Genomic DNA, 26,026 nt, shown 5'->3' on the forward strand with positions numbered 1-26,026 from the left:
GGTACACAGTCTCTGTGCAGTTCTGCTTAGCATCATGGGCACCGTAAGGCTAAGAACGTCATAGTAATTACGAATTGGCAGGGTTATAAAGGCTATAAGAGTAAGTTGTTGCATATTGTTTATCAGCCAGCTTGCTGATCTCTGTTTCACCTGCCTGGAAACCAGAGGAGCAGGTTGAAATTAGAAAGCAAGTTAGATTGGTTGTAGGAGATGGGTTATCCTGGCACAAAGCCAAGCAAGCCACTCCCTGTGGTGGTGAGGCTTGGTTTTCTTTGTCATCACACCCACTGCACATGACAGGTCTTTTGTCTGTCTAGGCTCCAGAGTAAGCTATTTAAACATAAAGTGCTGATGTTTGTCATCGTTAACCTAGACTAAATTTCAGAGCAAAACCAATAGAGCCCTTCCTGCCTGGGCATTTGCTGCCTCTTCCACTGGGTTTCTCTGTCACTCAAGCCTCATCGGTCTGGGCCTGCCTTCCAGTTTAGATGTCTATGCACTTCCTCCTTTTGTTGGCTGGAAGGTTCCCCCTCAGGTGTTAGGCAGACCTGCTCCTTCCTTTTCCGCCAGTCTCTGTTTGCCTTGCCTCCTTCGTGAAGCTGTGGTCACCCTCTCAGCCCTTCTGCTATCACGCTCTGTTCCTGTGCCCCCACTGGAGTCATGTCTGTTTCACTTTTTCCCCCTCTTTTTTTTTCTCACTTAGTGCTGGAATGGAACTACAACCTTCTGCATGCTAGATAAGCTTTCTGCCACTGAGACCTGCCACTTGTCCTTTTTTAGCTTCTTACTTTGAGATTAAAATCTTGCCCAGCTGGCGCTCATCTCCCTCAGTAGCCCAGGTGAACCTTGAACTTCCAGCTTCTCAGTTTCTGCTTTCTGGTTAACAGGGATGTTGGAGTTACACCAGGCTGAGCCCTCAGTACTTTTATATCACCTCTGTGATCGTGTGTGTGTGTGTGTGTGTGTGTGTGTGTGTGTGTGTGTGTGTGTGTGTGTGTGTGTGTGTAACTGCTCTGTTACATTAACGACAGAAGTTGGCATTTTTCCTATATCCAATTTGGGAAGTGTTCCCTATGCATACATAAAGCTCTGCTCTGCTGTTACTTGTCCGTGTGATTGGTTTTCACAAACCGTGTGGGGGAGAGAATGCAGCTCCCATGCATGCGCAGAGAAGTTAGAGGAAAAAGCTTGGCCTTTGTCTTTTTTCCCTACACTTCTCTTGAGACAGCATCTCTGTTGTTGGCTGTTGCTACCTGCTGCCTGCTGGTGACCGGGGATTCTCTTGTCTCTGCCTCCCATCTGGCCCTAGGGGTGCTGGGACCACAGGTGCCACTACCCCATCCACCTTTAAATAGAATCCCCACTCAGGCCCTCAAACTTGCATTGCAAGCTCCTTACCTGCTGAGTCCTCCCCCCAGGCTTCTCTAGCTCACCCAATGTGGTTCTTGTTAGCTCCTGTTACTGCAGAGCATGGCAAGGGTTTAGTAGTTGAGCGGTTGGTTATTTGTTGCCTCATCTCATCCGATTCTGCAGTATGGCCTCCTTGCTTGGCTCTGTTCAGTAAACCCTTCCCAGTGCTAGGCTTGAGGAAATGATACAGCAGCCGCCCCCTGTGTAAATTCGGTGGCTCTTGGTCTGAGTGGCCACATTTTTTCAGAATGGTATATGTAATTCTCTTTTTTTCAGGAAAGATTATCCACTAGATAACAATAACAAGTCCAGAGGGATGTCAAAGATAATGCATTTCTCTAGAGGTGCAACATGGGACCAGTGAAAAGTGGAATTCTGTCTTTTTGATATTTATCTTCATAATACCAAATTAATAACTCATAATTGTATGGCCCTTTAAAGAATTTTTCAAAAGAAATATAAAATTTATATATGCATGCATGTAATTAGGTAAGATTTCCTTTTCCCAGCTACCCAGGCAAATAAGTTATAAAATAGATAGAGGAAGAGGTAGGTTTAAAAAAATAAAATAAAATAAATAACTTCCTTTGTTAATTTGTTAAAGTTAAGAAGTCGGTTTTAGCTGTCACTGTAAAGCTTGGTTTTAAACACGTAAGAATTGTCACAACAAAGGGCAAAGGAAGTTTTGTTGTTGTTTTTCTTCTCTTGTTCCTAATCTTAGATTTTAAGTAACTGGAGGGAAGAAAGATACCAAGATGATACGAAAGCCCGCCAGATGATGCATGAGGCTTTGCAACTGCGCCTAAATCTGGTAAGGATCATGGCTGGTGTTTCTGTCACACCTCTCTCTGTATGAAAATAATACCGGCTTTCACCTCCTTCTGTGGGCGGAAACTGCATGGCAAAGTGAAGCCTTCCTCTTTCTATCTCTCTACCTACTTCCTTTTATCTTAAGCCTTCTGTTTCCTTTGCTGCTGTCCTTCCTGTCTGGGTTGAGTTCTAGACAGTAGTGTTTAAGCACCAATCTCTGTTTTCCACCAAGACTCCATCCAGCAGATCTCTCCTTTTCAGTCAGTGCTAAGCAGAGGTCTTAGAAGCCTTTGCTTTGATACGAATATTCGCTTTTACTATATTTTATTTCAAAACCATAAAAATCCATCAACCCTAATTTTGCTCAGAGAGATGTCCCATCAAGTTGATCAGAAAAAGACAAATCTCCAGAAGAATGTTTTATAGAAATATAAAAGTTCTCAACACATCTTGTATTCCTTTGAATTTTCTCTTCCCATTGAACAAACCCCAAATGGAATCTGCCCTGGGTGATAGTTCATCTGGCTTTTGGTGTTGTGGCAGACCTGTTGCAGTACCACCGTGTTAAGGAGCATTTCTGAGGGTGTTAGAATGGCTGGCTTAGATGCAATAATAATTGAATATCACAGTCTTTCAGGATATGAAGCAGTGTTGATGCTATTACTGCAGTTAGGCCTAACAATAGGAGACTGATAAGAAAAGAAAGCTAATCTTGTGAGTGCTCACATTCAAATATTACTCTTTTTGTTAAGTTTTGAATTACTATACTACACTGAAAGAACCAAAAATAGTGATAAACACATAGCTAAATGAGATGGGCTGTAGGATAATTCGTAAAGTGTTTAGCAAGAGCCAATTCTTAACTTTGTTTTTAAAAAAATAATATTTGGTCACAGGTAGTGATGGAGCAGTGTTTTCTCCTGGAGATACAAATCCTTTATTGTATTTTGTATGCTAGGTAGGAGGGATGTTTGACACGGTGCAGCGGAGCACCCAGGGGACCACCGACTGGGCCGTCCTCCTCCTCCAGATAATTACCTCAGGAACTGTTGACATGCACACTAACAAGTATGTGGTTGTTGCTGCTGTTTTAGCATGTTAAACTTTTTTGCTGCATGCATGCATGATATAAGCCTTGATATACTGATAGTAAATTCTGCAATTTAATCGACTTAGATGTCACTAAAAAACTCAACACTTTCAGTGGAAATGCTTAGATAGTTACGTGTATCCTGATTTTGTTTTTTAAGAATAAAATGAGTTATTCTTTCCTCTCAGTGAATTATTCACAACAGTTCTTGACATGCTGGGTGTTTTAATCAATGGGACACTGGCTTCTGACCTATCAAATGCTTCCCCTGGAGGATCTGAAGAGAACAAACGTGCATACATGAATTTGGTAAAGAAACTGAAAGTAAGCTTGTGATCAGCCTCTATTCTGAAATCAAGTTGCCTATGAATAATTGTCTGATTTCCTACTCGTTAATTCACACATGTAGTTTAGTCACCATAATGTGATTATTTGTTGTCATATCTAGGCTGCCAGCACTTCAAAATTACAAATATGCTATCTGAAAGATTTTTCTCTAAAAGGTTTTACTCCTAAAAGAATGGCTAATTTTGAAGGAATTTAGAAATGCATTATCAGATACATAACCAAAACTCCAGTGTCAGATTTCTGTTAAATCCGTGCTTGATTTGCACATGCAAGTGGAAAAAATGAGCATTTGCATTAAATTTGTGAATCTGACCCGTTTGATAACCCACTAAGCCCTTGAAATAAATGGTAAATACATATCATAAATACATAATCTGAAGACTTTACAACAAAATAACTGATGGTTACCTTGTGGTCTGACCCTGGATAGGAGAAACTGTCCGTGCTGCAGCTCCTGCTGTGTGACTGCAAATAACACTGCGGTTTTGTCATTTCAGCATTCTGATATTTCTTGTATAACAAGACTGCCTTTGTGTGTACTCTATTTTCTACTTGAATAGAAGAAATGAAACATTTCATCAGTCTGATTTGCAGCTGTCCATAGACTGTGCTGTGGGTTAAAGACACACTAGCTCTAAAAAAAGGAAATGTGTCATTGGGGAACTTCCTTCTCCTTAACTTTTGCATTCATTGTAAAGTCAGAAGTTTTGCCTCACTTCTCTATTGCTTTTATGATTTTTCTTTTTCTTCTAGAAAGAACTAGGAGACAAGCGGTCGGAAAGCATTGACAAAGTTCGGCAGTTGCTACCTTTGCCAAAGCAGACATGCGATGTTATCACTTGTGAACCCATGGGCTCTTTGATCGACACAAAGGGAAACAAAATTGCTGGATTTGACTCCATCGATAAAAAACAGGCAAGAGTAAATGTTTTTTTTTTTCCTCATATGTAAATATATCTAGTATAGAAACCAAGTGACTCTTCTTACCTTCTTTGAGGATATACAAAACATCCTAATTTAATTTCTTAAATTTCAAGGATATAATTTTGTCATCTAAGCATACTAGTTATTGCCCTCATAATGAAGCCATATCCTTGAAGATCACCATTTAAAATGCTTATCTGGACTTAAGTACGTTTCTGGAATCTACCAAAAAGGTTAGGTAAAAGCTTAGTATAAAAAATAAAAGTAAAAACCAATTCTGATATTACTTCAGGATAGGAATCAGTATGCCTATACAAGAAAAATTTCGACTGATAAATAATTTTCAGTACTGAGTAAGCTATATTAAATAAAACTTCTCTAAGCGTTACCAACACCACATATCCTCAATGGAGTGATATTACACAGACAGTTGTTTTATATAAGACACTTTAGAAAGCTCTTTAAAATAGCAGAATGACCGGTTGTTCTTTCAGGGCACATCAAATAGCCAGTCACTCTGCAGCAACTTTCAAATGCGATGGGATTTGTGGGTCATGGTTCAGAGAGGATTGGGAGACACTGAGTGGAGAAGCAGTCAAGTCAGGCAGGGAAGAGGAAGCCAGAGAAGGGCTCCCGCGATAGTTGATGCGCAGACTACTTTGAAGGGGTAAGAGTTGTGCTGAGAAGTATAGGACAGGTGGGGGAATTAAATAAAGGCAAGAAAGAAGAGGGAAAGCAGTATTCAGAGGTGACCTAAATACCATAGCAGTGTGGCCATGGAGAAAGAACAGGCCAGTAGTCACGCTCAGGGCAGTTTGACCTCTCTAGCAGCAGACATCCAGGATCCGTTGAGATGTGAGTTCTACTCAGGAACATGCGTTCATCACATGGCAGACAGCAGGGAGTGGTGACATTATTGGTCACCAGTTAGAATAAGTTGCTCTTAAAAGAGGAAGACAGGCAAGATGTGGGCTCACATCCAGGGCAGTTGAAAGGAAGGTACCTTGGCCATTTTTGAGGAGAAATGTCTTTGAATTGGTATACTTGAGAAGGTAGCAAGAAATGTCACCAACTAATGTTACAAATAAAAGCGGTCTGTTTTTCAGAAAGAGAATTGAATTCCTCATTAGACACCAGTAGTGAGAACTCGGGATTGAGGGACTTGATTTGTGTTGTATCTGTTTCTGTAATTACGTTCACTCATAACATTTTACTCAGAGACTGTCATGTTAGGTATATGAAAGTCTACGTAGTAAAGGGAGTCTGTATAGCTTAGATTGACGTGAATATGACTGCAGTCAGAGGGAAACTACGTAATGACTTTGAGATTTTGTATCATCTTAAAAATAATAGGTTCCTGAGATGGTTATAATTTCATATTATAAGGCCAACTTTGCAGGAAAGTACTTTTTCTCAAGTGAGAAAATGTCATTTTATAGTAAAATGTTCTACACTACCTTTCAGTGCCTCAAGGGAGTATCAGGTGGTACAAGGAAGTGGAGAGCTGAACTCCCAAAGTTCAGAACTCCAGTTCATGTGACCTACATGTTCCTGTCTTTAAGCTCGTTCTAACTGCATTCTTGCAAGCTTGTCCTGTGAGTTGGGAACAGGACCAAACTGTGTTGTCAGGAAACATTATTTTCTCACAGGGTCTTCAGGTTTCTACGAAGCAGAAGGTGTCCCCTTGGGACCTGTTTGAGGGTCAGAAGAACCCGGCTCCTCTGTCCTGGGCCTGGTTTGGCACAGTCCGAGTGGACCGGAAGGTTATAAAGTATGAGGAACAGCACCATTTCCTTCTGTACCACACACACACCATGCCGAAGCCCCGAAGCTACTACCTCGAGCCACTGCCCCTACCTCCTGAGGAGGAAGAGGAAGAGCCCACATCTCCAGTTTCTCAGGAACCAGAAAGGAAATCAGCTGAGCTGTCAGATCAAGGGAAAACTACAGCTGACGAGGAGAAGAAGACAAAGGGAAGGAAGCGTAAGACAAAGTCAAGCTCCCGCGTTGATGTGAGTGGGGGATGTAAGGAAAAGTCCGGGTCATTAGAATCTAGGACGGGATTTACCCATGGCCAAATTGTACTCCTAGAAACCGTAGTAATGATGTCACTGGCTTTCTGATACGCAGCGCCCTAACAAGCTTCTGTACTCATAAATGAAGTGTTACTCCGTGACTTCTCATGAGTGACAGATTTAAAGCTTCTGATTTTCCATTCTCCACTTTTAATAACTATTTAACTTTAAACTTCAGTAGCGAATAATAGTGAGTTAATAAGCCTCATAGTTTCCCTGGGTTTGAAACTTTAATGTTTCAGAGGCGTATGATTCCACTCTCTTAAACACCTTTATTAATAAGGATGCTTGAATATCGTATTTTTGATTGGTTGGTGTTTACAGTGAGGTAGCATTAAAAAGTTCGTTCTACTTTTCACTGAGTGAGTTCGCATGTGGTTTACCCACCAGAGTGGTCCTGAGACACTGTTCTTGACTGCTGTATCTTCTACCCCCTAAGTGGTCTTTTACATATTTTTCAGATCCTATAAAATAAACCTAGCTTAAAACCATCTCACACTTTCCCCTCTTCCTTTTCCAGTACCAGATGCTTACTAGATGATAACTCAGAAATTATTTTATGAGATGCAGTATTTAAGATAGCATTCTGTTTGGGTTAAAATAGCACTACTTGGCTTTACTTGCGAGAGAAGTTGCAGGTCATTTTTCATAGCACGCAGGATGCTCTTGCTTGGCAGGGAGGAAGTACTTAGAGCGCTCAGAGTTCATGAGCAATTGTTGTTACAGTCACCTGTGTCAACACTCAATCACGCTTCATCCTAAATGATAGCTCTTCTTAGGTGATTGATACACTTACAGACGGGTGCTGTCACTTTCAGATGCTCCTTGAATACCAGTGCTCTCTCCCAAACCCGGGACCTCCTGGCCCTCCAAGCCATGTGGATGCAAAAGCCTTAACTAAATATACTCAGAACCCGCCTCCTGAGGTTCCCTGTTCCCAGTTGGATTACATCCTTTCGTGAAATTGAAGGATACTGAGATTTTCACTGTCCTTTAATCCTCTAGGGCCATCCCAGAAAAAGGATAGGTGATAGGGAGTTGAGACCCTCAGGTGTGATTTTTTTATAGAGTCTGTACCTGGTATAAAGAGGAGAAGGCATGGGGACTTGGAGATTGGCTAGCTATTTTGAGTGCTGCCTTGAAAACTGTGGGTAAGATACTGTCTAGGCACAGAGTAATTCTGAAGCACTATGGGCCTTTCTGGCACAGTTCCTATCCAGGCCCAACGTTAAGAACTTCCAAGATGAGGCCAGCAATAGTCTCTGCAACAGGTGTTTTCTTTCAGTTACATGCATTGTTCAGTGTTGGTATCAGATAGGCACTTTTGGCTTTTTTCTTTGTTTGTTTGTTTTTGTTTTTTTCTTATGTCTGTTGCAAGGAATATACTTTTCTTTTTTGTATGTGATGGTGGTGAGGAGCTGCTAACAGAGATTGAATTTAGAGCCTTGTATGTGCAGGGTGAATATTCTTGAGCTAAGTACTTTTTAACTCAAAAAAAAAAAAAAGAAAGAAAGAAAGAAAGAAAGAAAGAAAGAAAACTTAATCCAAATGAGTATTTTTCAGGAAAAAAATTTTTTTTTTTTTTTATGATTTATTTTCTCTTCTCTTTTAAAAGAATAGCCTTGAGTTCTGGGATGGGGTCATCTCAGATCACTGAATAGGAAGAATTTATATTGGTTAACGATGTGTAGTACATTGAAGCTAATTTTTTAAAAAATGTTTCTGTTGAAGGAATACCAACAGAACAACATATACCGAGTGCCTCCTAATTACTCACCCATGTCCTCCCAAATGATGCATCACCCACAGCCCGCACTGTGGGGTTACAACCTCGTGAGCCAGCCTCAGCAACCCAGCTTTTTCCTGCAGAATCAATCCCTAAATCCAGGTAGGTATGAGATAGGTAACACTGCTGAGCACGCTGAGCAGCCACTTGGGGTGCTCCTTGCTCTTAAGGGTTATCCTCTCCAAAACAAGAATTTGGATAAGCCAGTACTCAGTTGATATTTTCATAATCCTTACCCCTCACCATTTGTTTTTCTTCTTCTGAAATATAAGGTAAGGCTTCACTAGACCTCCTAGCTTGCCCCTCTTGTCCCAGCTACTATAGTAGAGGATGAGACAGAAAAATCACTGAGCATTGTCAACAGAGCAAGGCCTTGTCTTCTTTAGTAATGAGTTAATGAGTAGCTGGAATTACATGTGTGCATTGTAGAATTTGTTGGAAGGAGATTGCATGCCTAAGTCTGAGCTACCAGATAGAAAGTTGATAAAAGTTTTATGCTTATAAAATATGCAGGTATTTTTATTAGCTATAATTCCCACTTGTATTTTAAAAGATCAGTGTTGTATGATCCCGCCCTCCTTCCTCCTCCTCCTCCTTTTCTTTCTTTCTTTTTTTCTTTTCTTTTCTTTTCTTTTCTTTTCTTTTCTTTTCTTTTCTTTTCTTTTCTTTCTTGAGACAGAGCTTCTCTGTGTAACAGCCCTGGCTTTCCTGAAATTCATTCTGTAGACCAGGCTGGCCTTGAACTCACAGGGTTCTGCCTCACTAGGATTAAAGGTATGCTCCACTATGCCAGGCATATTTTTTTTTTCATTGTAAATCTTATAGTTAAATTATGAAGCAGCTCAGAAGTTTGGTTTGGCAAGTAAATTTACATAATAACACTGAAAACTACCACATTCGTAGTAATTATTCCTGATTATAGTATTGCTTTGGTTCAAGACCCAAGTACATCTTACAATCCAAGTAAATATTTTTCTAGATAAAAATATTTGTTAGTTAAAAATTAATTTAGTGGGAAAAATGTTTTTATAGGATAAAAAAATTAATTTTGTGCTCATGCATATATATTCATAAATTTTACCTATATGTATATACACATACATTTACATTTAATGAAAAATACACTTACAGCCTTTAGAACATAGCTCAGACACTAGACGGGTTCAGTACATGATGTGACCATCTCCTACCTCCTTATATTTGTACTGGTGCTTCCCATCCGCAGGGTTCATTACCTGCCTCCAAAGGGTTTAGTCTGATACTACTTCCATAGTGAGGTCCAACCCAGCCAGCTGCTCTGTTCAAAGTTGTAATGTGCATCCTTTTCCTCTCTGTGTTTCCCTCCCATCTTTCTGTTGTATAGCATCATTAGCGTAAGTGGTTTCCATGGTCACTTACCTTCATACTCCAGACTGTAGCTCTGGGAAGACAGGTGCTTTTGTTCTAGTGTACGTAACAGTGTTCTATAGGTAATAGACTGTTGGCAGCATATGGTGATACACGCCTATAGTTTCAGGTATTCGGGAGGCCAAGGCAGGAGGAACACCTGAGTTCAGGACTTGAAGGCTGTATAAACTGACAACATGACCATTCTATCGTATGGGTTAGGGGGAAGGTCTTTACTGTAGGCACGAGAGAAAGAACAGCCACCACAGGCATCAGGGAGACTGCAGAGCAGAGAGAAGACAGCACATGGCCAGGGATAGCTGCTGGAGAGGGGAGAATAGCAGGGGTGAGAGAATGGAAAAAACAGCATAAGAGAGGCAGGAGTGGAGCAGAGAGAACATAGTCAGATTAGCAGGGCTGTACGGAGTATCTGGGGGAGGGAAGCCTACGAGGTAGAGGTGAGAAGTGCTGGAATGCTAGACTGTACTTGGTGATACTGAGGGAGGTACTGAGTCCAGAAGGCCAGTGAGATGTGCTAATAGGCACCGCAGGTGGCCACATATCCCTTCTGCCACTTGTAAGGGAAGTGACTCCTTTTGGTAGATGGGAACCAGTTTCCCAAGTTCCTGAGTAATGCTGTCTTTTATCTGACCAAGAAGTCTTCTATGGTCCAGGCTGAGCTCAGTTCTTCTATATTTGGACTGCCTTTTGGAAGTCGGGGAGTTGGAGTTCCTGCTGGATCTGACATTCCAGCCTTTTGTAATCTCTTCTGTAAATGTTTTTCAGCTGAAATTAGGATGATGTTGTTGGGTCCCCGGAAGGCTGGAGTCCTACTGTTCAAAGGCTAGGAGAGAAAAGGATTCAGGCCACTGTAGGGGGCATTGGCCAGAAGCATCTGGGTTCGCTGACACAGTTTGAAGAGACAGAAAGCAGTCACGTTGGCTGGATCGATTTATATCAGTTTTCAGCAATCCGGGGCCTCATCAGTTCTGTAGAACTAGGTGCAGGCATGCTGTTTTTGGAGCAGTTCGCCAGACTCAGTTGATAACCGGATGGTCTCAGATAAATGGAAATCCTCGCTGGCAGATAAAGACTAGGTAAAGTTAAGGAGCTTAGGGGAAATCCTTATCTTGGCTATTACACTTGAAATTTCCAGGCCTGTTGTCCTGGTACTTAGGGATGGTGGTAGAAAGAGGCCTCAAGACTAGGGGAAGGAAAGAGCCCACCCCCAGGGGCAGGCAGTGGGCAGGAAAGCTTAACCTGTAGACTGACAGGAGTGCTCATCTGGAGTCCATTTGCCCTGTGGAGTAAAGCTGGGACTCTCTGAAGCTCACGTGAATTTTTTTAAAGTTTGCAAAAAGAGATAAAAGTTTTAGATATATTAGCTTTACCATTGTTTGCAATGCTCTGTGTTTAAAAAAAAAAAAAAAAGTTACCAAGTATCTATAAACAGCTGGAGTAGACTCATGCCTTTGAGCATAGCAAAGCTTGAGTACCCAGATGGATGGTTCTGGGTTAAAAGCATGAACACTCTTTCACCTCTGTCCAGAGGGGTGTGTGTGTGTGTGTGTGTGTGTGTGTACACATATATACACACACACATACATACATATGATATATATGGATGTGTGTGTGTGTATACATGACAGAAATTTTCAGCACAGTTAGAAGCACTTTTAAGTCTGTATTTAGAAAACAAATAAAGGAAGTTGAAGTTTTTGTGCCTGTAACTATAGTAACAGTAGCCAGTGTTTTACCAAGGCCAGATAACCACCTTATCAGAACTCTAAACTATTGAAGTCAAGTAGCATCTTTAAGGCTCATGTTTCACACACCTTAAATTACTTCCTCAGACTTCTTCCACCTGCACTTATATATCATTTTTTAAAAGATTTATTTATTTATTATTATGTATACAGTATTCTGCCTGTATATAATCCTATATGCCAGAAGAGGTCATCAGATCACATTATGGATGGTTGTGAACCACCGTGTGGTTGGTGGGGCTTGAACTCAGGACCTTTGGAAGAACAGGTGGTGCTCTTAACCACTGAGCCATCTCTCCAGCCCAATACTTACATATCTTAAACCCCACTTCCTTAGACCCTCACAATTTGTATCTCCATACCTCAGATCACTTCCTTAGACCTGCACAACTTTAAACTGTTTTTCCCCCTGCATCAAATCATTTACCCTGAGACATAGGGGGTTGATCCCTGAGAGCAGTGATCACAAGTCAAGTTCTTTTAAAGAAGAGAAGAGTAAAAAGTAAAATTTTAGTTAATAGTAGCAGCATAATAGCTGGAGTTTGTTTTCACATTGAAGCTTGTTTTTTGGGTTGTTTTTGTTTTTGTTTTGTTTTTTTGATGGGAAGCCTATAAGGAGGTAACCCTGTCTATGATTCTGCCTTTCTCAGCAGGAGACCTAGTAGCTCTGGTAAAGCAAGGCCTCATTTTTACATATGAGTGGACTGAACACGTTAGAGCCTTGTAAGAGGGAACTGACTGAAGTAGGCCTAACTGCTTAACTGCTGCTGTGAAAGCCCAGGCTAGCCCTGAACACCAATGGAGATCTGGGGGGAAAAAAAAAATACATTTGAGCAGGATTATAATCTACCTGACCTCTGTATTATTTAAAATGGCGGAGACTTGACTGCTATCTGGACAGCCAGCCTGCTCTTGTCCTTGGCGATCTGTATGACTTGGTTGGGGGGCAAATGTCCTCAGTCTTTGACTGTCCCCTAGGACAACAGTAAGCCTTTTCAGCTCTCAGACCTGGAAGGTGGGAGAGATTTTCCTGTGGAGGCTGAACCTGGGGAAACTGACCTGCCTTGGGGAGGTAGGATAGAACAGTCAGCTCTGTAGTGTCTGCGGTTCGGGCAGGGCCCTGGAGGAGCGCATGAGCAGCTCTTTGCCCGGAAGCATTGGCACAGTCCAGTTGGAGCCGTTACGAGCCATCTGCTAGTACTCTTATTATCTGTGTATGTCAGTGTGAATGATTCAAGAAGATAAGAGGAAAACTTAAAACACTAAGCTCAGAATAGCACTCTGCAGAAGGTAAGGCAGATCACCAAGTAGAACTACCCGGATGATTTTAGACAGATTTATAACATTTTGGGTTTTGGTTGACTCAGAGGTGCAAGGTTATAGAAGAGTTAAGAAAAGTAAAGGAAGTTTATTGCACGTATTGCCCTCAGCTGGTGCCATAGTTTGAGCAGGACCCCTGGGCCCAGATCCGCCCGTCAAAGAGACTTGATACCCTGTGAGCATATACAGGGGGAAGAGGTCACACTCAGTCACAGTCATAAGGGAGGGGAATAAGGGGAAAGTGAGAGGGAGGGAGGAGTGGGAGGATACAAGGGATGGGATAACAATTGAGATGTAATATGAATAAATTAATAAAATACATTTTTTGAAAAAGTAAAAGAAAGTAGACTGCAGTCTTATGTACAGTTTTCCTTTTCCTGTAAGGAATGCATCGTCCTCAGGTTAGCACTGTGGGTCGTTAGTAGCATTTCAGGCCTAGACAGAGTTACTCAGTTCCCAGTTCCTGTTACTTTCAAATGTCCTTCCTATGCCTCTGAGTGACTGGTGCCCCCATTGCCAGCGGTGGTGCCGAGTCTTGAAGGGCGGCTCCCAATCAAGCAGCTTTAAAATGCTTCCTGTTGGACACATTGCTTAAAAATAACAAAGACAAGCAAAAGAAACGTCTTTTGCGAGATATGTGCTTAGAATTCTTCTTGCTTGCATATGTCGAAGAATATAGGTTGTTTATGAGGAAAAGATTGGCATTTCCTATAAATCCACCCATTGTAGAAGTAGCTTTTTCTAATTTATAAAGTCCTTAACAAATTATAGATGCAAATATGTTTAGGATTTTCTTAGTCTCTTGAGCAACCATGATCAAAGAGATATTTGTAGAACTTGAAGTTTTCAAGCATTTGAAGTTTTAAAAAAATGTTTTCTTTCCTCTCTTTTATACAATAGGCATTTTCTTTATTTTTAATATATTTTAATTTAAATTCTATTGCTTTCTCCTTCCCTTTACTTCCTCCTGCCCCATCCTTCCTTACTCCAACCCTTCCCCCACGCTTCCTCCCCCCAACACCTCCTATGTTATAGCCACTTCTCACATTGATGGCTTCCTTTTCTTTGATTATACTGTCACGCACAACCCAGATGTACAAATATACAGGTACAAGATGCTCAGTCCATCTTTGTTGTTGGTGTGTATATGATTTCAGGGCTGACCACTTTGTAATGGATAACTAACTAGTGGCCTCAATCCTGGGAGAGGGTGAGTCTTCCTCTGTCAGCAGCCATTAGTTTCTTGTAATTTTTTGCCTAGAGATGAGACCATGTTTATTGATACTGTCACTGTTTGGGTCCTGTTTAGGTAGGAGATGCTATCTCAGATCAGATTTCCTGGTCCTCCAGCCCTTAAAACATGATGTTCCCTGAGCCTTAGATACAGGATTTATGTTGTAGATGTATCTGGTGGGTCTAGCCTCCCACAATCTGTTAAGCTCTTGAATTGTGTCCAGTGGTATTTTTGTTTGTTTGTTTGCTTTTGTGTGTGTGTGTGTGTGTGTGTGTGTGTGTATGTGTGTGTGTGTGTGTGTGTGTGTGTGTGTGTGTTCTGGTCTCTATTTGCTGTAAGGAGCAGCTTCTTTGATGAAGGGTGATAACTACCGTTCATCAGGAAAAAAATTCAGAAAGTAAGGAAGTAGACTGATCTGGCTAATTGGTGGTCTGAGATCCATGACCTGGCTAGCCCATGGTAGTTGGGTAGATTTCTGGTACCATGTGTGAGTTCTCTCCTTAAATCCAATAGCTGCTAATAACCACCAACATATGAAAACCACCATTCCACCTTTCTGGTTATCTTGCCACGCTGGACACTGCTGTGGTTCATAGTCCTTTCTGGTGCTATGAAAGTTAGACCACAGGAAGGAGGAAGCTCTCACATTAAATCCAGTTCAGACCATCTACATTCTATGCCCTAAGTCTTTAGCCCTTGAGAGGTAACCAGGGCCAATAGCCAATGGCTTATTTTGTTTTGAAGTCATTTGTACGACCCTAACCAACAAGTTGAATGGAGATTTTTCATACATGGTACTGGGCTATTTGTTAGAGTCTAGGCTCTTATGGGGAGCATTGTCAGCCTAAGTGACATAATTGAAGGTGTATATAGGTGTTGTATATGATTTCAGGTAAAAAAAATTTAAAGTAGTATAATTCCATGAAGTTTTATCAAACAACTTTGATGTTATTTGTCCTTCCTCCTTCTCCAATGAGAGGCTCCTCTCCAGTTTCTCCATTTCCAAAGTAGGCCTGTCAGTTTTGCTGAGGTAATAGGTAAACAAACACAGCCTTCAGCTCTGCTTAGACTACAGAGGGTTCTATGCCTGGTGAAACTTTGCCAAATAGAGTATAAGGCACTGTTCCTGAGTCGTGTGCGTGGCTTACCCCCCCCCCCCCCCCCCACACCACCTGTTTCATGCCGACTCATTTTGGTTCCAGGCATTGCGTTTTATCCACTGAAGTGCAGCCTTCATGTAGCAGTTTTATTGTATTTATTTATTTTTTGTAAGATTTATCATTTATTTATCATCATGCATACAATGCTCTGCCTGCATGTACACCTGCAGGCCAGTAGAGGGCACCAGATCACATTATAGATGGTTGTGAGCCACCATGTGGTTGCTGGGAGTTGAACTCAGGACCACTGGAGGAGCAGTCAGTGCCCTTAACCTCTGAGCCTTAACCTCTCCAGCCCCCATGTAGCAGTTTTAAAGTATTGTTATACCTGCATACCATTGCTTTTTATCTTAAGGAAATTACAAAGCTCTTAACAGAATGTCAATGCTCAGAGTTGGCGGGGCAGTATATTATTTTCTATCTTGCTCATAAAGTAAGAAAAGTGTGATGAAGGAACACCTGTTGCCTTTGAAAAGCCTTCTTTTTTTTTTTGGTTGTTTCTATAGGTGGCTCCAGATTGGACCCTGCAGGCTCCTTTGTCCCAACCAATACCAAGCAGGCTTTGTCCAACATGCTGCAGAGACGCTCAGGCGCCATGCTGCAGCCACCTTCCCTTCATGCAGTCACGTCTCAGCAGCAGCTGCTACAGATGAAGCTTCTACAGCAGCAGCAGCAGCAACAGCAGCAGCAGCAGCAACAACGGCTTCTCAGGCAAGCCCAGACTCGACCTTTCCAACAGGTTTGTCCCGAGCCATCCTCCTGATGCGGTGCCCTCCTCTAACTAGGACTGAGATTGGGGCATGATGCATGATCTTACCGCATGCATAGCTCTGTATATGTGTGGACAGAGGGATGCTTCCTTTGTACAGGTTTTTGAATATTCTTTCTCTTTTGTATTTCATATTGACCTTGCAAGGAAGCCAAAAGTGCTTAGGACTCTGTAATCATTCAGAAGAAGTAAGCCTCTTAACCTTTGAGGTGACTTTCCCAGGCTCCATTCTACATAATAATTATTGCAATGTTTTCTATTCACTTTAGCACTTCATCCATCCATCTTTCTTCCTTCCTTCCTTCCTTCCTTCCTTCCTTCCTTCCTTTCTTTCTTTCTTTCTTTCTTTCTTTCTTTCTTTCTTTCTTTTTTAAAGATGGTTTCTCTGGCTGTCCTGGACTCACTCTGTAGACCAGGCTGGCCTCAAACTCACCAAGATCCGCCTGCCTCTACCTCCCAAGCGTTGGGGTTAAAGACATGTGCCACCACCTCCGGGCTTAGCACTTTGATTTTGTGCCTCTAAAGCCCTATGTTTTCTTCCTTCATTGCTTTAAGACTTAATTCAAAAAAGCTGTACCAAACAATACGTTATAAACAGTGGACAGTGTGTATGTGTGAAGTGCTAGTGACTGTGCCGAGAGGCCTGGACATGCTCGGTAAGCACTTTAACCCTCAAGTGTACACCGGCACAGGGATAGTAAATGTAGTTTTTGTTTGTTTGCTTAGCTTATTGTTTGTTTTTGTTTTATTTTGTTGTTGTTGTTGTTGTTGTTGTTGTTGTTTTACGGGGGTGGGAGTCGGGGGTGGAAGTTTTTTGGTTATTTTGTTTGTTTTGTTTTTTGGTGTTTTGAAATAGGGTCTCACCATATAAGTATGGCTCGTCTGGAACATACTATGTAGCCAAGGTTGGCTGGTCTCGGATTCAGAGATCCCCCTGTCTCTGCCTCCTGAGTGCTGGGATTAAAGAAGTGTCTCACCATGTGCCTGGCTGGCTTTTGAGTGTAGCTTGCGATTCATGTTTCTGATGTTTATGCCCTATGAGTCACTGTTCTTTCTACGCTACGGGTATATTGAGTACACAGCTGTGAAAATGACATGTACCTACCTTAATAGAGACTCGTGAAACCTGTGATTCCATGCAGGGGCATCTGAGTGTAGCGTGACGTACGATTGCAGCTGCTTTTCCTAGTTTCTGTATTTTATTTTCCAGTCGCACTGTTCTGATAATAAAAACTAACAGAGCACTTACTTTTATGTTTGTTTTGGCACCAGTGTTATGATTACAGATGAAGGCAGTAAGATAAGGTGATCAGGTATAAGAAGGTACCAGGCAGTAGATACTATGTTGTAGAGGAGTTTATTAAATGAGCATGGGGAGAGAAGGAAAAGGGGGAAAGGGGTACCCCAGAGAGAGGGAGGAAGAGGGAGAGAGAGAGAGAGAGAAAGAGAGAGGAGAGAGAGAGGAAGAGAGAGACCATGTGGAGGGTCTGTCCTTTTATATGGCCCTGGGCAGGGTCAAACCGCACCCCCCCTCCCCCCCATACCCGTCAGCCCCCACAGGTAAGTGATGACATCATGGGTAGGCGGACTGGAGCAGAATGCCAACACTTACCATGCCCAAACAGTGATGAGCACTTTAAATGCAATCGCATTTTAGATCCTACCACAACTCTGTGATGAACTGTAAATGTGTTCGCCAGCCTACATGTGCGCCCTGCTCTTAAGAAAAACAAGAAAACTTTACAGTAGCCATGGTTCCCATGCTTTTGCGTTACCTCAGTCTTGCGTTATCACACCTGCCTCCTGCATAACTCAATACATCTTCATTTCTGCCTGGGGACAAGAAGCTGAAGTGAGGAGATTCTTTGTGCAGTCTTAAAAGTTGCCTTTTTAAGCTGAGCTTGTGTGAGGATGGTAAACAGATGTTATTATGGGCTTGTTATTCCCTGACTCAGCAACTGCTTAAACTCTTGGATATCAGGTAGGATGGGCCAGAGTTGCTTATTACACACAAATGTTGAGAACTGGAGGAAAAAATGCATTATGTGTGTATATATATTTATATTTATATACATACATACATACATACATACATACATACATACATACATTTTGCTTAAATAGGCAACATGTTTGAAGCCATTTAAAACTTCATTAAAGTTTTAGCTGTTCTTTCTCAGAGGATAAGCAGACAGAATCATTCTTGCTTCAAATTCTATTAGGATGTTGCTGTTGTTTTAATGTATAGCCTAATAAATGTGTTATTATTAGGCTTATAATTATTATAGTGGTATTAACTAACCTGCCTTTATAATCAGTAAAGACCCTGACTCCTGATATATTTTTAATAGCCTATTTTCACCTGGGGCAGGGCAGATAGTCCCTCCTAAGTTATCTTCATTTATTGTCCAGCCTCCATCCCCTGCTATCTGTTTCTCAATATTTGTTTGATTTAACCTCCCATCCATAATCCCTAAATACTTGCTAAGGTTGTTCATTTGGGCCATTTCTTTCCTGTGGGACTTCAGAGTTCCTCCTCTGGGCCATAGGGCTCTTTCCTACCCCATGGATTCTTCTCTTCTTTGCTCTCTGTTCTTCCCGCTCTGCCTCTCCTTGCCATGATTCTGTCTGCTCAAAGCCCTGGAGCCTTTGCTCCGCCTCTTCCTTCTGCCTTGCCCAGGTGCAGGCCTTTTATTCAGCCAATCAGGGAGGCAAAGTTCAGGGCAGCAGTTAGACTTTGCAAGCCAGCATCAATACACATAGCATCAGACCAACCTCCAACAAGAGGGAATTCAAAATGTTACAAAGAACTGATAAACCATTCAGCTAAAATGAACTTGTCTCCATTTTAAAGTAAATAAAACCTAATTAAATTTGCCCCACTTGTTTTTTTTTTTTTTTTTTTTTTAACAACTGCTTGCTCTTTTGTCACATTTCGGAGCTTTTCTTACTTGTAGCCCACTTTCAAACTGTCACTGCTGAACTCAGCTTTGAGTGGCTCTGAGCACTGGAGGAAAGGTCACTGGCATCCAGGTGAATATGCCTTCCTCTACAGGTTCCCTCTCCAAAGCCAGAACAACCGAGGAGTTTACCAAGACCTGTAGTCAAAGACATCCATGCAGGCCTGTGACCTAAAAGGCACCTCTGGTGGCTCCCTCCCACCACTCAAGCAGAGCTCAGTGTCAATTGTCCCTTGCAGAATAGTGCTGATTAAATACACAGAGGCTGTGTGCTTTCTTACTAATTCTTCCGTGCCAGCACTTTGACTTTGTTTTCTTCTCTTCTTCGTCCTAATTATTTTATCCTTCAAGGACCTAAATGTCTTCATCAGGTAGGAAATCAGCTTTGCAGTGTAGCCAGCCTCTCACCTTCTTCCACAATTAAACAACTTTGAAGTATCCAGCAGTTTCCTAACAGATCAGCTTTTTTGTGTGTGCCACTCTTCACCATGTGTTGGCTGAGGGAGGAGATGGGCTCTGACAGAGATTGAGCCCAGGCCTTTATGCAACTGCCTAGGCAAATGCTTTACCATTGAGCTAAATCTCCAACCCCTCTCAGGAGAGAGAGGAAAACATAGTTATGCAGCCATATGGTCAGGAACCCTTCCGAAGAAACAAACAAGATACATTTGCCTTGTCTGTATGGTGTTCAGGTGCCTGCTTTGGGATGGTGGGCCCCTCCACTTTTCCTAATAGGCAGTTGTCATAGTCACTGTCCTATCGCTGTGAGAAGACACCATGACCACAGCAGCTCATATAAAGAAAAACATCTAGGGGCTGGCTTACAGTTCAGAGGTTTAGTGCATTATCAGCGTGGCAGGGAGTGTGGCACATGCAGGCAGACATGAGAAGGAACTGAGAGTTCTTACACCTGGATCCCCAGGCAGGAGAAGAGCCCACTCCCAGGGACACATTTTCTCCACCAAGGCCACACCTCCTAATCTCAAGTAGCACCGCTCCCTAATGACCAAGCATTCAAATATATGAGCAAGTGGGGGCTATCCTTACTCAAATCACCACAATGATTGATTGAAACAATAGAATGAGCTAATGGGCAGGAAGAAGTTATGACATATAAGTGCAGGTTTACTGGAAGCAGCTCTTGACACCCTGTAGACTTAAGGGGAGAAAGAGGGGAGGGAGGGAGAGACAGAGTTGGGGTATTTATGGAGAGAGAGAGGAGGAGAGGAAGAGAGATCAGAAAGGGGAGCACCAAAATGTTTGAATTTAACTACTTGATGCAATGCCGATAATTATATCTGAGTGTCCCTTACAGCAAGAGCTCCCCCTCCCCCAACATGAACAAAGATGGTTTGGCAAACAAAACAAAACAAACAAACAAACAAACAAACAAAAATCTCTTTTTCTTCATTCTGCTCCATTTCTGACTTCATCGAGAAAGGGATTGATCTCTGTTCTTGTTCTCAGTTTCGCCGATTAGCTGCTGCCAATACAGGCCTAGTGTGATTGTGAAACTCATGATTTGATGCAGACAGCAACCCATGAAGCAGTGGCTGGCTCCTAGTAGGTGCTCAGAGATGTTAGATACTATACTCATCTTACTGTTTTATTAGCATTCTGCTTACACCTTGCTTATTTAACACTTACCCTTTTTATTAAGTACATTTCTCACTAAGCGTGGATAAAAACATATCAGTTGTGATAAAAAAAACATATCAGTTGTATTACTTGTATGATTACATTAATTATATCTAATAAGATTACCACATTTGCTCTGTGGCAGCAATAGAATGGATTAAATAAGAGCAGTTCTATCTGATTTGCTGACAGTCATTTTACTTTCCTAGAGCAGTATGTATTTATTATCTAAACCCTGTCATGGGACGCTAGAGGGCCTCATTTCAGCTTCCATGTTAGATGTAGCATACTTTATTTTCTATATGTCCTAGGAGATGTATCATAACATATAGAATGTTGACTATAATACAAGGTCTGTTTGAATTGTTTTTCTTTACCTGTTTCTTACATGTAGTATTCCCCTCTAGCAGTCAAAACTTTTCCCACCACTATAATATTAATCACTTTAGGAAGGGATTCACCAAAGGAATCTTTAGTTTTGACTCAAGAAAAAAGTGTATGCTTCCGTTTGTGCTATTATGTTGTCCTGATTTTGTTCGGTGTATTAAGCTATTTTTGCCCTTGTTTGTAATAATGAAGCCAGAGTGTCTATATTAGAAATACAAGGGCAGTGGCAGAAAGCAGTTTACCATAGGCTCTCGGTAATAGATCACTTTCATGATCACAAAGAGAAGATCTTTGACAGGGAAAAGAGATGCCTGGTCATTGCAAGCATTATAAGAATTTGTAAGCAAACTTATAATTATTGAGGTAGGTAGTTGATGAAAGGAAGGACGACAAAAGCAGAGTCTCCTAGAGCTGGTAAGTGGTTGATAACTGTCAGTTTGTGACTTTACACCTAAGCAGCTTGTGGATTGCTGTGGCCATTCAAACTGAACCCCCACCCATGGCTCAGTGATTGAGCTCATACCTTAGGCATAGGTTTTATCATTTGGGAATATATTGTCTTGTTTTTGTGCTTGTTTTCCTCTGTTCCCATTCTCTCTCCAGTTGTATATTTTAAGAATACAAACAAAAGAAATACCATGTTCTTTTCTCGGGTTGTTTTATTAAATAACAGTGATCCACCATCTTAGCTTTTCCTTATTTTGCGTTTCCTCTCATGTCCCTCCCTTTATATTAAGCAGACCACTCCCTTGAATGCTTGGTGTTTTCATTGCATACCTTGACTCCCGTCAGTGTGAATGTTTTCCTGCATTATTTCAGAGATCTGATAGAGTACATAAATGATGCCACACATGTATTTTACTGTTCTGTACTTTATTATTTTTGCTGCTAATATCTGAGTCGCATTGCATTTTTCCTGATGATATAAAATTTATCCATTTTTAAATTGGCATTTGGCATTCATATTTTCTGTTACATAAATGTCTAGGTCATGTGAACTGAGCATACTTCCAATGATAGTCTTTTGTTAAGGCTAGACAAAACAGTCTTACTGAAGAATTGATGAATTTTTATACTTAACATTAATGTATCTACTCAGTGTCACTTAGACACATGTCAATACAGGTATGAACCCAGGAAGAGTCAGCAACTGAATCAATACAAATGATGTACACTGTTACTCCATGTCTTTTGGCAGAAGCCATGTACCTGAAATTTGGGCTTTTACTTATTAATATGTTGTGCTTCCGCTGAACGATGGCATTGGCATAAAACAGTTGATTTGTGACAAGATCTAGCATATAGAAAAATGTACGTAGCTCATTATTTTTTTAATGGAAGAGGGCAAAAATTGGGATAAAGTACAAAGAATTGAAACATTGTTATGAAGGTGGATGTTGGAACCAAGGACCAGCGTAGCAAGCAAATTCAGTGATTTACGCACCGATACCTAAAATGATAAGGGTTGATCATTTTTGCTTGGAAATTCCTCTCATTCAGCATGATACTTAGTAAAGCAAAGCTCTAGGGTTTCTTTTTTGTTTGTTTTTTGCGTGTGTGTGTGTGTGTCTATCTCTAGAACTCAGGAGGCTTGTGAAAGCCGGACCATCTTAGTCACCGGCATCTCTTGGAACACAAGTGTGATGTGATGAAGCAAGGACAGTCACCTGGGCATTAGTTGTTTATTTCTAGAGTCTGTCAGTCTGTAAACAATGATGGTACTATAAATTTATGTCTGTTGTTCACTGTGGTTGACTGAGTGTGTGATCAGCCTAATGCTGTATTTCACTTATATTTCTTGGGCTTAGAACTAATTAATTTCATCCAGTAATATGTGGCCTACTGACTGTTTTATTCCCTGTCTTGTCTATGTAGTGTGACCCAGATGTCCTGAGCCTAGTGAATGGGGTCCCAAAATCCTTTTGTCACAGCAAGTATCTGGGTCTAATAACCCCCATTTAACATTCAGGGTGTATTACTATTTTATCACAAGAATATTCCTATATTATGTATCAGAGCCCCCAGTCACTTGGCATAAACTAATGAAGAATTTATAGAACCTGTGTTTTGACTTCCTATGTGCATAATGGGCTTAAAAATACTACCTATGTTTTCTGCTGTTTTTCTTTTTTTTTTCCTGTCCCCTTTCTGTAGGACTTCTGTAACTCTGTTGTTTCCTTTCTAGAAGACTTTGACAGCCTAAAGATAACACCTTCCTGTCGGTTCCTTTTTCTTTTATCAGTTCCTCTTTCTTCATTCTTTTAAGGTAAACTTTCATAGCATTGTCCTTTGGACATGAAAATAAAAAGTAGGTTTTTCTTCTATGATGGGTAATAACTACACACTTCATGTCATTACTACTCAGTTTGTGTTTGAGTGCACAAACCATGAGAAACCTAATGGAATTTCTGAGAGTTTACCTCCTGGTGGCCTCTTGATCTTTATCATGTTCGTGTATGGTGTGGAAACCCCGAGCAACCACAGAAGCCCAGACAGGGGTGTAACTCTACCCCAAGGCTTAGTTTTGGATCTTTCTGTTCCTGAACTTCTGCTTCTCTCTGTGGTGATTTGCATTGTTAATAGAGGAATGTGTGGCGTGATTTATCAGCTGATGCAAGACAGTGGACCTCTGCTTAGGTAATATACCCTTATTGCATAACCATACTGTCACATCCCACTCGCTACCTATTTCCAGATTCTTAGCAAAATTCGTCATCTCTGTTTTCGTTCCGGGGTGGAGAGCACATGTTATAATACTTCATCTCTTTTGCTTTGCCTGAGCTCTTCAAGAATGTATACTCTGCATTAAATTACTATCAGGTTTCTATATCAGGTACCCAACCTACAATAGGAATCCATGAAACACTGGAATAGAAGCAATAGATGTGAGTCTAAGTCAACTTGTTTTGTGACATTTTGATAGGTAATATATTCTGTATTGGTGTAATACTTTTATTTGCACATTCCAACTTTGAAAATATTTGGGTAATTACATACTTGCTGCATAGGAAGTTTCTCTAATAGTTGATTTGGTAAACCAGAGTTTGGAAGGAGCTTCTGAACTCTTAATTTTTCTTGAGCCTTTTCACTTAGGAAGAAGCAAGCATGTAAGGATTTTATTCATTGAAAGTTTGAGTTAAACATTATTATTGTTAGGTTGATAATGTTGTCCGAAAGAAAACAATTCGTATGAAACATTTGATAATCATTCGTCTTAATATTGGGGAGAAAAGATATTACAGCATACAAGATATTTTGTTTTAAGTCAAAAGAAAGATTTTTGTTTTTTTATATTCAAACAAAAAATAGGAAGCCATATTTTTCTCTCCTTTTATCCTGCTTTTTGCTGTTCTCCTAGATTCGGAATTTAATGAGTACAGTTAATAGACTATGTTGTAGACAAGGTGCCTGTTTGCAGTGTATTATTCACTTTGGAACACACCAGACAGTTTAGCAATCGATGCAGCTCTCAGTTGATTTCAGTCAAGTTATATTGCAAGAGAACACTTTCTGAAAGCATCACATGTGTGTATCTTGTCACTAGGACCTCATAATATTTCTCTGTGTCTGTTTTCTGTGGTCAAAAGAGACCAGTCTGCTGTGATGACCGTAACTCTTGGTTTACATCATGTGTATTACTTCAGCCATGGGTACTCAATAACTTCCAAATCAAGAGTCATAGGTGAAACTGTTGTTGTGAGGTAACTCACTACAGCCTTGGCTTATGCTGTGGCTATTATTAGTAACAGTAGTGGTGTTATTAGATGTAACCTGTTCCTGGTACTGGAGGCTCTCATCACTTGGTGATGAGAGATGTCCAGCTGGGGCTGTTTCTCTCCTGGTTTTTTGGCAATTTCACTTAGATTATGTTCCTATATGTATATATTTTATGAAGTGTCTATTGTGTTAAGTCCCCTTCAAATAGTCCTTTGTTTTATATTTCCCTCCCCATATTCCTTTTCTCATCCCCTCTCCCCACTCCCCATCTGATCCTTTAATGGTTTTTCCTCCAGATGACTCTGTTCACCCGTAACTATTTTTTTAATCTCTCTTTCCTCAGGAGATCCTTCCCTACACGCTAGTTGCTTATTCTATACTTAAACCTGTGTGGTTATATGGGCTCTAGACTGCTTATTGAAGACTTGACAGCTAACGTCCACATATACATGAATATATACCATGTTTATCTTTTGGTGTCTGGGTTACCTCACTCTGGATGATTTTTTTTTTTTTTCCCTAGCTCTATCCATTTACCTGCAAGTTTTAGGATTTCAGGGGTTTTGTTGTTGTTGTTGTTTGTTTGTTTTGGCCATTGTTGTCATTGTTTTTAACAGCAGAGTAATATTCCATTGTGTAGATGTGTGACATTTTCTTCATCCACTCATCAGTTGATGGATCTCTCCAGCCCCACATCAATATATATATATATGTGTGTGTGTGTGTGTGTGTGTGTGTGTGTGTGTAGTTGGTAAAACTCTTTTTTCCATTCCATATGCTGCTGCTTTGTACAAACGATTGTGTCTTTGCCATACAGAAGCTTTTAAGTTCCATGAGGTCCCAGTTATTGTTGACTTTAGTACCTGTGCTACTGGTGTACTGTTCAGAAAGTCTCTCCCTGTGCCAGAGAATTCAAGGCTATTCCCTACTTTTTTCTATCAGAGTCAGAGGATCTCATCTTATGTTGAGGTTGTTGATCTATTTGGTGCTGATTTGGGGGCAGGATGCTAAGTATGTACCTACTTACATCCTTGACATGAGCTAAACAGTTTGACCACCACTACTTGTTGAAGAAGTTAGCTTTTTTCAGGGTGGATTTCTGTCTTCTTTAAAAAAAAAAAAAAAAATCAGGTGTCTGTGGGTTTATGGGTTTATGTCTTGATCGTCAATGTGATTTCACAGACCAATGTGTCTGGTTTTTTTCCTAATAGCATGCTCTTTTTATTATTAGAGCTTTATAGTGCAA

General features: G+C 41.0%; 1 protein-coding gene and 1 long non-coding RNA gene across 2 annotated transcripts in view; one reads left to right on the plus strand and one right to left on the minus strand.

The window, feature by feature from the left end:
* LOC127199264 (uncharacterized) overlaps nt 1-4,386 on the minus strand; it is a 43,554-nt gene extending 39,168 nt beyond the window's left edge. The window contains exon 1 of the long non-coding RNA XR_007831926.1: nt 4,067-4,386. This is a non-coding gene — a long non-coding RNA (uncharacterized LOC127199264). The remainder of the gene's footprint in view (nt 1-4,066) is intronic.
* Med12l (mediator complex subunit 12L) overlaps nt 1-26,026 on the plus strand; it is a 309,618-nt gene that overhangs the window by 262,456 nt on the left and 21,136 nt on the right. The window contains exons 32-38 of the mRNA XM_051157205.1: nt 2,132-2,221; nt 3,179-3,288; nt 3,499-3,634; nt 4,412-4,573; nt 6,232-6,594; nt 8,389-8,545; nt 15,816-16,048. Of these exons, the coding sequence (XP_051013162.1) occupies nt 2,132-2,221; nt 3,179-3,288; nt 3,499-3,634; nt 4,412-4,573; nt 6,232-6,594; nt 8,389-8,545; nt 15,816-16,048 (1,251 nt within the window). The remainder of the gene's footprint in view (nt 1-2,131; nt 2,222-3,178; nt 3,289-3,498; nt 3,635-4,411; nt 4,574-6,231; nt 6,595-8,388; nt 8,546-15,815; nt 16,049-26,026) is intronic.

This window comes from Acomys russatus, chromosome 15 (genome assembly GCF_903995435.1).
Source record: "Acomys russatus chromosome 15, mAcoRus1.1, whole genome shotgun sequence".
Lineage (NCBI taxonomy): Eukaryota > Metazoa > Chordata > Mammalia > Rodentia > Muridae > Acomys > Acomys russatus.